This window comes from Mastomys coucha, unplaced genomic scaffold, assembly GCF_008632895.1.
Source record: "Mastomys coucha isolate ucsf_1 unplaced genomic scaffold, UCSF_Mcou_1 pScaffold14, whole genome shotgun sequence".
NCBI lineage: Eukaryota > Metazoa > Chordata > Mammalia > Rodentia > Muridae > Mastomys > Mastomys coucha.
The window spans coordinates 40,558,304-40,571,765 of NW_022196896.1; the positions used below are offsets into that span (position 1 = coordinate 40,558,304).

The window sequence follows — 13,462 nt, forward strand, 5'->3', positions numbered from 1 at the left end:
ATTTGACACACAATCAACAGATTCCTGCTTATGCATGTCTTCATAAAATACCATTCTTTTCATGCTGGACTCCAGTCCTTACTCTAGCTGACATAATTTTATAGAATGCCTAACCCAAATAATCACTTCCCATGACATGCCACTCCTGAGAAGACATTTAAGACTGTGGTGAGATGAACGCTGACTTGTTTTTACTGCATGTGATCCTCATCTACGTTCACCGTTTCTCCAACCTATGTACTCTTACGTGCTAGTTTTTAATGTTCAAGCTTGAAACTTAATCCCCAAATTTCACTCCTCCAATGTCAGCAAGGAAACCAAACTTTTAATCTGCCAACATTTTGTATGGATAAAATGTCCTTTGTTAAATATTCACTGAGGACAACAATCCTCACAACATCCCTCAAGAAAACTGTAGCCACAGTATGTCTCCTTACCCCTGTATTAGCACATTACCATCTGTGTAGCTGCCAAGTACTTCCATAGGGCTGAAAACCACCACACAAGGGTGGAGCTTTTTGCCTCTACAGTTTCAGTCTTGATGTTATGTCTACCATGGCGACGCTGGGCAAAAAATACTTCCAGTAGCTGTGGTATCAGATTTTGTAAGAAATGGAACAATCCATGTTTTGTGTGGTAGAGATTGCATTTCTTGTAATAGTGGAGTGACTTTAGAAATGTCTAAATGTAGCACCCTTACTTATAATATCATTATGGCTCTTCTTTAACATACAAACAGTGGTCAGACTAAGCTTTATCTTTTCTGGCCAAGAAAACTGATGCAGAACTCCTGGCCTTAGGGAAATCTATTAACTATCATATTAATTAATAGATCTGAAGAAAGATCTCCCTCATATCTCTTAGAGGAAGAAAATATGCTTTGATGAAGGCCGATCCTGATTTTGTAGTACAATGTGGAATTTAAAATACTTTGGCTTTTAGGTGACTCACAGGGCTTCATACAAACTCTAGACATATTTCATAGACATATTGGTATTCATGATGTATATTCAGTATCTCCCGATCTCATGAAAAAGCACATAAGTAAGTGTAGTTTAGAACTGTTACAGGAAATATGTGACAGGCCAGGACACCACACTGTTTATTACTCCTGCCTGTACCTGTCAGGCCCTGAGGCTGATTGCAAAAGAAACATCTCTGACACCTTTCCACCCCGAATCTTGTCTGCTTTGAGCTATCAATAGTGGCTAATAGCCTAGCTCCTCCAGTAGATTTCGTGTATGTGAATTATTAAAGGCAATTATTATAATACTTCCTGGAACAATCCATTCTCATCTTAACTATTGCACGTTGCTAAGATAATTTACAATGGAGAGAAAAAGCTTGGACAGACACAAGTCACAGAAAACTGGAATACAATGCATGCAGAAAAAGAAGAAATCTATACTGTTGCAGTTGGCTTTAAGGAAACCGGTGGCTATTATTGAAGAGACAACCAGCAGTTTTAGTATAAACATTCTGATTTTGGCAATACACAATGGTTTACAGCCAGGCAAATCATCTTTGGGGTTTTAGTTTTTTATGTCGTATTTTTTTTAAATGCAAAGAACTCTACACAGAACCTGTGATAACTGTAGATCTTAAACTTGAAAAATCCCTGCATAATAAGAAGGTATTAGGTAATCAATTGATGTGCTCATGAGGTATCTAGAGGAAGAACTGTTGGGTGGGACATCGGAGCCCCTGCACCCTAGCCAGAGGTGTAGCAGACAGAACTGAAGGTGTAGGTAGAAAAGCAAATTTGGAAGCAGAGAGAGCTGGCTTACTTTTGTTTCACCTCCCTGCCACATGCCTAAGGGTTGCTTCCAGCCTTTGGGTGTCTGTACTTCGGGAATTTTCAATCAGTCAGGAAATGCCGGTTGCGGCTGACTTGCTCAAGGCCAAGACAAATATCTGTTCCTTTCCTTTCCTTTTTCTTTTTAACATAAGCAACTTTGTTTTCGCGGCAAAACCCACCCATAGTTCTCATCTCTGGCTTTCTGTCATCCCGGGCTAGTGAAGGCAGAGCACTTGGCCAGAAGAAGATCAAGCTGAGTGGTTAGGACAATCCTCTTTGGAACTGCAGTTGGAGCTGCCAAGGAGTAGCCAACAAGCACCAGATTTATGTGCACTTTGAAAGAAGCACCTTTACCATTGGCTTTTTGAGCGGCGCTGTCGCTAGGGAGCGAGCACCGCCTCGGGGAGCAGCTTGGGTGCTGGTTCCTGGCAGCCAGGAGCTGGGCGCACATCGTGCGCGCTCTGGGCCGCTCAGTGCGCTGTCGCCCCTGCGGCCCGCGCTGTCCCCAGCCCGGCTCGCGGAGGCGCTGCACAGACACTGGCCTTTGGCCACCGGCTTCTGCTGTTGCTGCCGCCCAGAGGACAGACCAGCGATTTCCCTTCGGCAGCGGCGCTGCGGAGAGCGAAGAGCGGGTGGGCGCGAGCTGCAGGAAGCGATGTAGTTCTCCCCTTGCCTCGGAGTTGTCTGAGTTGGCAGAGCCTCGCCCGGGTTTCCTGAGCCCTGCTCCCTTCGGGCTCGCTGCTCACCGGGTTGCTAGCCATTGCTGTGCCAGGAAGCCCAGGCTCCGGAGCTGCTGTCCTGGGTCCATCCGGGGGCAGAGTAGGGCTGTCCCCAGCCAAGGCGCATTGTCTTCTCTCTGCTGACCCATCTGCTTCCTGATGGCATCTCGTCAACAAACCCGAATCCAGGCTTACCTGGAGAAAAACAAGATCGGTCCTCTGTTTGAGGTAAGGAGCCCTGTTTGGGAATGGTCCCCCTCTCTTCAGGGGTGGTGGTGGAGCAGAAATAAAATCAGAATTCCCTTAAGCGAAGGTAGGGTGCTGAACAAATGCGCGGGAGGAGCACTGTCCTGCTGGGTGTTCAGCAACGCGACCATGCTGGCACTTGGCCAGTTACCTGGACACTGACAGGTGAGCTCTGGAGGGCCTAACTTCAGTCTAACAGGACATCTCACTGTCTTGCATCTAGTCGCCGTATGGCAGTGCTTAGACAGGGTGAGACAGGTAATCCAGATGTACATCTTCACACACACACACACACACACACACACACACACACACACACACACACACACACACCACACCACACACCACACACACACATCCGGAATTCACACTATCTTGCATACTGAATTTTCTTCTTTTAAGTATGGGCAGTAGTAGAACCTGAAAAGGAGGAGGAGTTGCCCGGCTTGGAAAAAAAAATGTGTTAAAGCTGGTCCATAGGGAAACACATTGGACTGTGGCTGAAATTAGAACCCTTGGCACAGCAGACTGTTAACTGCTCTCAGAGATGGAAAGGAGTGGAGAAGGGTTTTAGGAAAACATGCCTATTTTTCTGAGGACACTGTCTTGAGATCTTGAGATGTTTTCTTTCTCCTTCAAATAATTAATGACAATAACACAGTAAAGGAAAAAGAGTGAAGCAAGAGGGAAAGCAGGCGCCACCTAAGTCCTAAAGTGTTAGCAGGTTGTCAGGGCGCTGGCCCCATGTTGTGGAGTGCCAGGTACTCAAGTGGCCAGGCTCACCTGGGAGGGATGCCTGAGGTTCCTCACTGTGCCGTCCATTATCCTATGACTTCCTTCCCGCACACCCCTGAAAAGCAGCGGTCTATACCTTAGGCTGAAGAGCTAGGGAGAACGAGGAAGAGGATGCATCAGTGACCTGAGAACAGAGCAGCAGAGATATGCAGACAGACAGGGGAGAGGGGAGGGGACTTGAAAGGGCTCATGGGGGCACAAAAAGTATTTTTACTTGGAGAGGACAGGTTTCCAATAACTAAGCTTTTCCAAGTATTTCTGCCTAGCCTTAACGTAATGTGGTAAAATTTGGAAAAGTTGGAGAACTGTTTCAATGAAAATTCTGTAAGGGGTCACAAGTCTTGTGGGTCTCTTAATTTTTAGTTTGTTTCAAAATGTTAGCAAAGGAAATTTTGCTTCTGCTAAATCCATACCCTAAACATGTGAGCCAACAGCAGCCTTTCTCATCCCTTGTGTAGTGATGGTCAATTACACACAGCTCACACCAGGAAAGGTAGATGTAGATGATCAAATGGATTGCATCAAATAATAAAATGAAGACATTTTGACTGCATCTGTTGGCTTCATTTTTGGAATATAAAGCACAATTAGCCAAGGGAAAAAATAAGTGAATTGCTTTTAATAGATCCCCTTCTCACTCAACTTATTTTAAAACTCCCATTGTTCTTTCCAAGTGACAATAATGGAATTAACTTTCTCCATAATTAGGAAATAAGCTTGGCTTGATATTTATCAGCAGTCTCCTCCCCTTTAATGCTCAGCAGCGAATTTCCCTCTGAAGAGTTTTAAATGACCAAGAAAATTGCTTCATGAAAGCTTTAGATCTCCTCACGCAAACCAACAAAATTCTATGCTTTTTTTCCCACTGGATGCACATTACATAATCTCCATTAGCTTGGATCAAAGTGATGAGTAGTTTTTTTTTAAGGGTCGATGTGCACTTTCCAAAACTGAAAGGAGAAAAATTGATAGGAATTTGTCATCTGCTCAGAGCAGGGTGGGTGCTAATACTTGGGCAGTGACTATGATAGAGTTTGGCTCTGAGAGAAGAATTGGCCAATTTTACCCATTTTGGAACTCATGCCAATTTGTAGTCTATTTCTCCTCAAGTCATACTCAATGAAGAGGGCAGATGTGGTAGCCCTCATCTGCTTGCTCTGCAAGTACCTGTTGGGTTGGGGTAAGATGATCACCTCAGTCTCCAGTTCAGGCTGAGCTACAGAGTGAATTACAAAAGTGTGGGCTACAGAGAAATACATGTCACAAAGACAACAGACCCCAAACTATCGACCAGACAGAGAAAACCAGCCCAGGAGTATTATCTATGACATGCATATTGGTGATAAAATCCCTGTGACTCAGTGATTCTCAGAACTGACTTGGCCACTCAGTGGAGACACAACTCCCCACCCCCAGTGGAGACACAACTTCCCTCCTCTAGTGAAGACACAACTCCCCACCCCACTGGAGACACAACTCCCCACCCCCAGTGGAGACACAACTCCCCACCCCCTAGGTATCATTGGAGATACAACTCCCCACTCCCAGTGAAGACACAACTCCCCACCCCTAGTGGAGATACAACTCCCCTCCTCCAGTGGAGACCCAACTCCCCACCCCCTAAGTCTGAAAGAGAAGACTATGCAATAAATTGCTCTTGTTCTTGGGTCAGATTTTAAGAAATGAAAATGCAAGCTAAAAACTCCCTTTAAAAAAGTACAGTTTTAAATAGGCAGCTGCCATACAGGCTTCCAGTAGTTAAAAGATGCCCTGAGAGCATGTCCCACTGTGTGCTTTGTATGGGAGGATTATTTGCAATTCCCTTCCCTTTTCTAAAATAGTGAAACATTTAAAAGAGAGCTTATTAAAGTTACTTAAAGAATATCAAATAGGAAAGATGACTTCCTCCCTAAGATTGAGAATGGCTGTATTTTTCAGGAATTTTAAAATACTATGTGACTGGGCTGGTTAGAACTTCCTGCACAGACCACATTGACCTCATAGAGATCTGCCTGCCTCTGCCTCCCAAATGCTGGGAAGTTAAAGGCATGCATCACTACACCAGGCTTAACTTAAAAAAAAAAAATCTGTAAAATTTATGTACTTAGTTTATCTCTTGGTTACGGGCTTTATCACTAATACTGTATCATTAGTGATGCTTAAAAATTGCTTTGTACACCACAGTCAAAATAGACTAAAGCTGACTTTGATTTCATCTAATCTAGGAACATACATTTAAACTACCTTTAAGTATGAATAAAAATAGTTAGAAGCATTACAAAACTGTGCCTAAAAATCATTGCATAAGGTTATGACATTTCAAAAGAGTATAAACACACATAAGATGAAATGACTCCTACTCCACAAACTCTGAGATTTATGTAGCATGTAATAATTTCAGTTTCCCTTTGGTTTATTCAAGGCAGGTGAGGAGAGCAGAGCAGAGCAGAGCAGAGCAGAGCAGAGCAGAGCAGAGCAGAGCCTGGGCATTTGGTTTATAGGAATGTTTCTCAGAGTTGTAATACAGCAGAAGTATGACTTTGATCACTTTAAATTTACATCTAAGTTCTTAAGTGGCAGGGTGTAAAATGGTCCCTGCCCCACCCATGTGGAGTTGTTTTACAACATATGTAAATGTGTACTATGAAAACAGGAGGGGTGTCAAACCCCAAGGCCACAAAGTTAATAGCTTAAAAAGTTCAGCACTTGAATTGTCTAGCAAATACCTGCTTAGAGAATTAAAGTGACAGCTTTGACTTTAGTAAAGATCATTTAACCTAGTTTATGAGAGATTATATGATGTGGATCATCAAAATTTCTCATTTTCCATAGAAAGAAGTATGCAATATTTTAGATTTTTTTCATTTTCATTAACTATACAGAGTAATTATTAACTGGTTACTGATTGGAAAGATCCTCAAGGTAGCATGTATTCTGGCCTCACACAGGAGTATGAACTACTTCATCCTGAACTACTTCAAAATAGAATAGTGTTGACTCTGGTATATTTTCACAGAAATTTTAAGTGTATGTGTATGCTGACTCTGTGGCCAGCCAAACTCAGTATATCCTTCAAATATGGTCTACTGCTCTCTAAGAAGAATAGAGTCATGTTTTTATCATGTTTGTGGTTCCATGTTATACGACTAACATAACCTAAATTTGTATCAACTGATTTGCTGCACACAGGGTGAGTTGGACTCATGACCGGATCTGGGGCATCCTCAGACCCATAGATACATTATGTTGCAGTGGAACATACTTGTTCATCTCTGCTACCCACACATCTGGAAGCTCAAACTTCAATCTGCTTCCATCCTTCCCTAGCTCATGACTATCCTTTGTTCCTATACATTATAGGCTGAAAAGACTACATCATTTGCTCTCATTAGGGGGCATCCCTGGATGTGGAGGTGATGCACAGGGTGACAGCTGTGATTGGCATGCTGTTAATAGGGTCAGGAAGGATACTAGCTACTCTTGGTTAGACTTCAGAGCTAAGCTCCATGCCTACCTTATTCTGAAAGATAAATGGAAAAATTGTAATTGTAGTAAAATGGTTTCTGGGAAGAGATAACAAAAATACTACCTTGTTATTCAGAAAATGTCCACATTAATTATAAGCTGATACATTTTTGGAGTAACTTTTGCCGGAGATTTTTACCCAGTTCTTGAAGTTATAAGGACATTTCTTGTTTCTAAATTTATATCAGTCTTAACAATCCTGGAACAGACAGAGAGTCAAAGATGAGGAAAGACATTTATTTTAATCAAGTTTCCTAGAGCCAAAGTTAATACATTTCTATTGATTTAAACTCAAAATAATCAATGTATCTGACATGCTTTACATTATTAGCCCATTAATTTTCATCTCTACCTTGTTATGTCTTCTTTTCAAATAAATAGTTTATAAGGAAATAAAGTAACTTCAAAATGAAATAGTGCTGAGGATGCAGCACTTGGGAAAGTACTTGGCTTTCATACACAAGGTCTGGACTTAATCATGAGCACTCCGATCAACAACCACAACCATAAGGACCACAACCACAACCACAACCACAACAACGACCACAACAACCACCACCACCACCACAACAACAAAGAGCATCAAACTAACCAATCTATAATGAAATCAACCACCTATAATGATATCTGATGCCCTCTTCTGTCTAATGTTCTCTTCTATCACAGTACTCATTATACATAAATAAATCTTTTAAAATAGTCATGCAAGCCAGTTTTCTTACTAATGAAGGCAGTGATCACAGATTAAAAGTGGAGAAAAGTTTGGATTTGAGAACTGAGTTACAGGTACCATGTAATCTCATGTCTTTCAGTAACATGTATAGTTTCACTTATGCTAAGGTGTCTGTCTGTACCACATTTATATCTTTGCTCTGTTTACTGTTGAGAAGCTAGGAACAGCAACACCAGAGTAACAATGAGCACATTTGGTACCTGAATGGGTATCTACATATCTTTCCCTACTAGAATAGTTAAGTACTGTTAAAGGAATAGCTGACTTCAGGTTTGTATAAGATAAATGAGCTCATAGCATCTCACATCTGATGTTTAAAGGGTGATGGTATTGTTATACGGACAGAGAACCCAGTTTGAAGGGACTCCTAAACCAGAGTAAACTGAAACTCAAAACATAGAATTAAGCTAAAAGTTTATCATACTGGATAAAAAACAATATTTGACTCCACTAAGATTTAATAGAATACAGAATGTGTTTGATTCTTGGAAGAGGAGAAAGGTTAACTAATGGAATGCCAGTCAGTACCATTCAAAGGAGAAAAAAATTGGGAAAATGGCTACTTCACAATCCAGGCAAGAAAAAGCAACCACTGCTGAACTGGTGAGAGGAAATTGGATGGAAGATAAGATGTGACATATTCCCAAGGCATTTTCCCACAATATATTTAACGATTTTAAATGGAAAGGTAACCTTCCAGAATAGAAGCCTAGCATACACCATTTTCTTCCAACAATCATGTTTCCAACCAGCTGGAAGGGGTCTTGTTAACTCTGTAGATTGAACATGTGGGTAAGAAAGGAGAATCTCTTCAAGGGCTGGCCATAGGCTGTGGGAGTCCAGAGGGGGAATCCATCCACGTTATTTTTTCAAGTGTCTTTCCTATTTTCTCCCATGATTTCTTATCTATCCTGCTCATGCCCTCTATCCAAGGGCAGAAAGCTTCAACCAGCTCTGATAATTCTCTCAATGTAAATAATTTCACCCTTACTCCTTTAGCCTCAAGCAGCCTACCCACGTTCCGGGAAGCCGTCTTAGAAATATCTGCACCCATGTCTATTGTACCGCTGATAAATCTCCCTAGGTCTCTTAAGGTATCGGGGGAATACCTTTGTTCCTGCCTAGAATTCCCATAGCCTTACACAGATTCTTGGTCAGCGCTAACCAAATCTTACCGTGAAAACGACTACAATAATTTGGATCCTTTCTTCCTTAATTAACCAGAGCTCTGCATCTGGAGGTGGGGTCCCTCAATTAATTTCTCCTGCGTCCAAGCCTCACGTTGGGCACCCTATGTGGGGGTCCGGCCAGCGGGCCCACACTTTTTGGATGAACTCGGACTGGAGATTTATTGAGAACCTGTTGAAATAAGCGGGTGGGAGAGACACAAAGAGAAGACACCAAGTAAACTTTATCAAGGTGTGTTTTACTTTGGGAGCAGAGTGTTTATATAGTAAGGCAAAACCGAAACCATAAGGGAAAACCAAAACCAGCAACAGTCAAACACCTAACATAAACATGAGACCAGAGGAAGGAACTTCAAAGGCAATTCCGACAGAGGTGAGCTAGTTGTCAGCAGTCTTTGATCTCCAGCAGTCAGGGATTCATTCCACAGGTGGCATCTGCAGTCCTGGGTCCATGGCACTGTTTAAGGGGAGGGAGTCCACAATAGGCAGTGACAAATGCCTATGAGGTCTGTGGTGTCTGAGCCCATGGGCTCTATAGGCTTTACAGTTACCTGGAACTCTTCTAGGGACCAAGGCTGCCATTTCTCTGGCTCACCACAGAATTCTATTTATTTTCAGCCTCAGTTTTCTAGCCTTTCTATTTCTCCTTTCCTCTTTGATCCAACACTCTCCATTGTCTCAAAATGCTTATCTTATTTTTCATTAGCTATAAGTGAGCTAGCTTCCTGCTTTTCTATTTCAGCCTGCAGACCACACTGCGGTGGATAGTGGGACTCAGTCCATGGAACAAGACTTAGAGTCTGAAATGTGAATTTTCAGCAGTGGAAGCTGGGGGCCTATTGAGAACATAAGGAACTATAAGAATCCAGAGTTTCTACAGTGCTGGGTTTACACTAGAAGCAATCACATATGAAAGATCTATACAATCCCACGTTCCAGCTCTCTCTGCAAATAAAAACAAAAAATAAAAATAAAAACCAAAACAAAATGTAGAAAGGTAGGAAATATTGGAGGAGTGTTTGTGGGGGGGGAATAAATATGATCAAAATATAGTGTAAAAAATATTTTAGTAGGGCCCGGTTGTGGTGGTGCACTCCTTTAATCCCAGCACTTGGGAGGCAGAGGCAAGCAGATTTCTGAGTTCCAGGCCAGCCTGAGTTCCAGGACAGCCAGAGCTATACAGAGAAACCCTGTCTCGAAAAAAAATCAAAAAAGAAATTTAATAGAAAAATAAAAATGAAGTCCAAATCCACATTTTGGGATGGTGCACTGTACTTTCCTATATCTCTATCTATCTACACACTTAATATCATCACTATATAAAAGTAAAAGTTTCTATGCAATAATTAAACTATATTTACAGGGGAATCATATATTTTGCTTAGCAGATCACTAGAGAGAATGAAGACAAGGGAGTAGAGATAGAAAACTATACAATAGGAACACAAGAAGCCTTACTTCTTCATATATAGCACATTCCTGGGTTCTTGAGGTAGAACTATCTGTTGTATGGATAATTTCCTTCTGTCTTTAGTGTGCCAGTGGCCAGCGTCCTCCTCTCCTTTTCCAGACAGGCTGTTAGCATCAGCACATGTTGTCTCTCCTTTAACAGTGAAGACAATGGCAGGCCTGCCAGTCAATTATTCTGCATTTGGTGCCTTTGACACTCCAGTGCCTCTGCTGTCTCTGCTTTTGTGTTCACTTAACACTTCTAAAACTAGACAAGGGAAGAGCATTTGCAAGAAAACTTTTATTGCAACACAAAGGCAGTGCAGGAGGTATCTGGCCATATACTAAGCCTGAGTTGCTTGCTCGTATAGCTAGAGAAGGTTATTGGAACCAGTTGCAGCACATTGTGCATGGATATCAAGGTTTATGTTTACACTATGTACAACATACCTCACACACAAATGGAAGTTTATGTTTGCACAATCAGAGCCTTGCTTCCATAGGACCAGCATCAGCAGTCTGCCTGTCCAAGATAGAAGATTTTGAAGTTTCCTATAGTTCAGCAAGGCTTGCAATGACCCCAAATTTCCCTAGCTGAGATTGTACATTCAGGAGGTGAGACAATCAGCTGTGACCATTGTGATCATTCCAGGGAACTATGGAATGTTCCAAATGGCAATGATTAAGTAAATAAGGATCCTCCTACTAGCTGTTACTGTCAATCCTTTTTTACAAGGCAGACTGGAAGAATCAAACAACTGTTAATTGAGAAGGCATATAGTCCATCCCTAAATTTCATTCCTTATTGTTACGAAAATAAATGCCAGGAGTGCTTAGAATAGAATCAGCTCACAAGAGGAGTGAGATAGTTAAGTGGGTAAAAGCACTTGTTGACAATTTCTTCTATCAAAGTCAGATTTCCTAAACTCACTTAGAGTTAGAGAGCCAGTTCCCATAAGTTATCTGTAGACCTCCTCATGTGCCCTGCTGCACACACAGAAGTGTATTTTCACAAATATAAAAATAAATATCAAAAAAGAACATAACCTCATACTAGCACTAGTAGCCATTTCAACAGATTTTAAAAATGGGTGAGATTTGTATATATATATATATATATATATATATATATATAGAGAGAGAGAGAGAGAGAGAGAGAGAGAGAGAGAGAGATTACTTCTCACTTGTCTCACCCAAGTGTAACATCATGTGCCACTTAGAAGACAGGACTAAATCCATACAATATTGCCTCTGCACTAATTTCAATTGTGTATAACTAATAAAAGAATTCAAAGATAACTATTAAACTTAATGGGGCACAGTTTATTTATTTTTATTTATTTTTTAAAAGATATTTTCTTTATTTACATGTCATACAATATCTCCTTTCCCAGGTTCCCCTCTGAAAAAAAAAAAAATAAAACCAAAACCAAAACAAACCACTGTTCCCTCCTCCCCCTCCCTCTGCTCATCACCCTACCCTCTCCTGCATTCCTGGCATTCCCCTACACTGGGACATAGAACTTTCACAGGACCAAGGGCCTCTCTTCCGATCGATGACCAACTTGGCCATCCTCAGCTATACATATGCTTCTGAAGCCATTAGTCCCACCATGTGTACTCTTTGGTTGGTGGTTTAGTCCCTGGGAGCTCTGAGGGTACTAGTTAGTTCATACTGTTGTTCGTCCTAACAGGCTTCAAACCCTTCAGCACCTTGGGTTCTTTCTCTAGCTCCTTCACTGAGGACCCTGTACTCAGTTCAATGGATGGCTGTGAGCTTCTACTTCTGTATTAGTCAGGCACTGTCAGAGCCTCTCAGGAGATAGCTATACCAGGCTTCTATTAACCAGCACTTGCTGATATCCACAATAGTGTCTGGATTTGATGATTGAATATGGGAAGGATTCCCAGGTGGAGCAGTCTCTGGATTTATTTTTATTTTTTTTAAAATTTATTTATTATGATATCTAAGTACACTGTAGCTGTCTTCAGATGCACCAGAAGAGGCATCAGATCTCATTGTGAGCCACCATGTGGTTGTTGGGATTTGAACTCAGGACCTTTAGAAGTCAGTGTTCTTAACCACTGAGCCATCTCTCCAGTCCATGGGGCACAGTTTATAATGTGACTTTCATAGAGTCTTCAAAAATGTTAAAGCTTCAAACTGAAATACGTGAAGACTAAATATGAAATATGGCTCTAGACGCAGTAGTCCTGCCATAGAGCATGGTACTGGGGAAGTATTGACGTGAAGGACATAGGCAATCTTTTCTATTCATCGTATAAGTTTTTTCTATGAGTGTGAAATTGTTTCAAGATAAAAATATTTAAACAAAAATGTAAAGAAATAAGTATTTAGAAAACAATTCATCTCAGTTTTTATGAAACAAATAAGATGCATTTAATTTACACTTTGATCACTATAGGAATATTTTGTGCAATAAATAATAAGATAAAAGAATGAGTAAGGAAAGGGTATAATTAAAATACTGCTGAAATACCTTTTAGAAATCAAGGAATCAAATGTCTAAGTGTGCTAGGGATAAAAGAAAGGCTTAGGTAGAGTCTTCAGTTCTCTTTCTTTCGAGGGGTGACATTGTTGAACCCACATGTAGTCAAGCCATAGAGCCAATGCTGACTTGCACAGACTCATGCATCTGTCACATAATATGTGACTTGAGCCTGGGGTATGCACAAGGAACAGAGTCATTTTTCCACTTCACAGCTCACATAAGGCTGCACAGTTCCCTATCCCCTTCCTCAGCACATTATGGAGAATTGTCATCTGCATTGTCCACCTCCCGCTGGCTGCAGTAAGAAGTTTCTGATAGAGGACATATTCTACAGTGTACCGACACAATTCTTATATTGAAACTCTGTGATCAGATGGCAAATGCCCAATTAAAGAATAGATAATCTAAAAAAAAATTGTAGCTAACCTGACAATGTAGCTCATTTAGTAGAGCCTTTGCTCCAAATGCACAACTTCTGTGTCTGACCAGCTGAACCA

At 41.3% G+C, this 13,462-nt stretch overlaps 1 protein-coding gene and 1 long non-coding RNA gene across 11 annotated transcripts in view; one reads left to right on the plus strand and one right to left on the minus strand.

The window, feature by feature from the left end:
* Positions 1-2,143: 2,143 nt before the first annotated feature.
* Positions 2,144-13,462, plus strand: part of CUNH8orf34 (chromosome unknown C8orf34 homolog) — a 488,320-nt gene continuing 477,001 nt past the window's right edge. For 9 of the 10 annotated variants that reach the window (XM_031366855.1, XM_031366856.1, XM_031366861.1 and 6 more), the window contains exon 1: positions 2,144-2,745. In XM_031366855.1, the coding sequence (XP_031222715.1) occupies positions 2,677-2,745 (69 nt within the window). In that variant the 5' untranslated portion in view covers positions 2,144-2,676. The remainder of the gene's footprint in view (positions 2,746-13,462) is intronic. The other variant, XM_031366863.1, reaches the window with a different exon arrangement.
* LOC116088171 lies at positions 7,174-10,555 on the minus strand. The gene is made up of 3 exons (XR_004117797.1): positions 10,462-10,555; positions 8,992-9,175; positions 7,174-7,282 (listed from the first exon to the last, which is right to left on the minus strand). It is a non-coding gene; the product is annotated as an uncharacterized LOC116088171 (long non-coding RNA).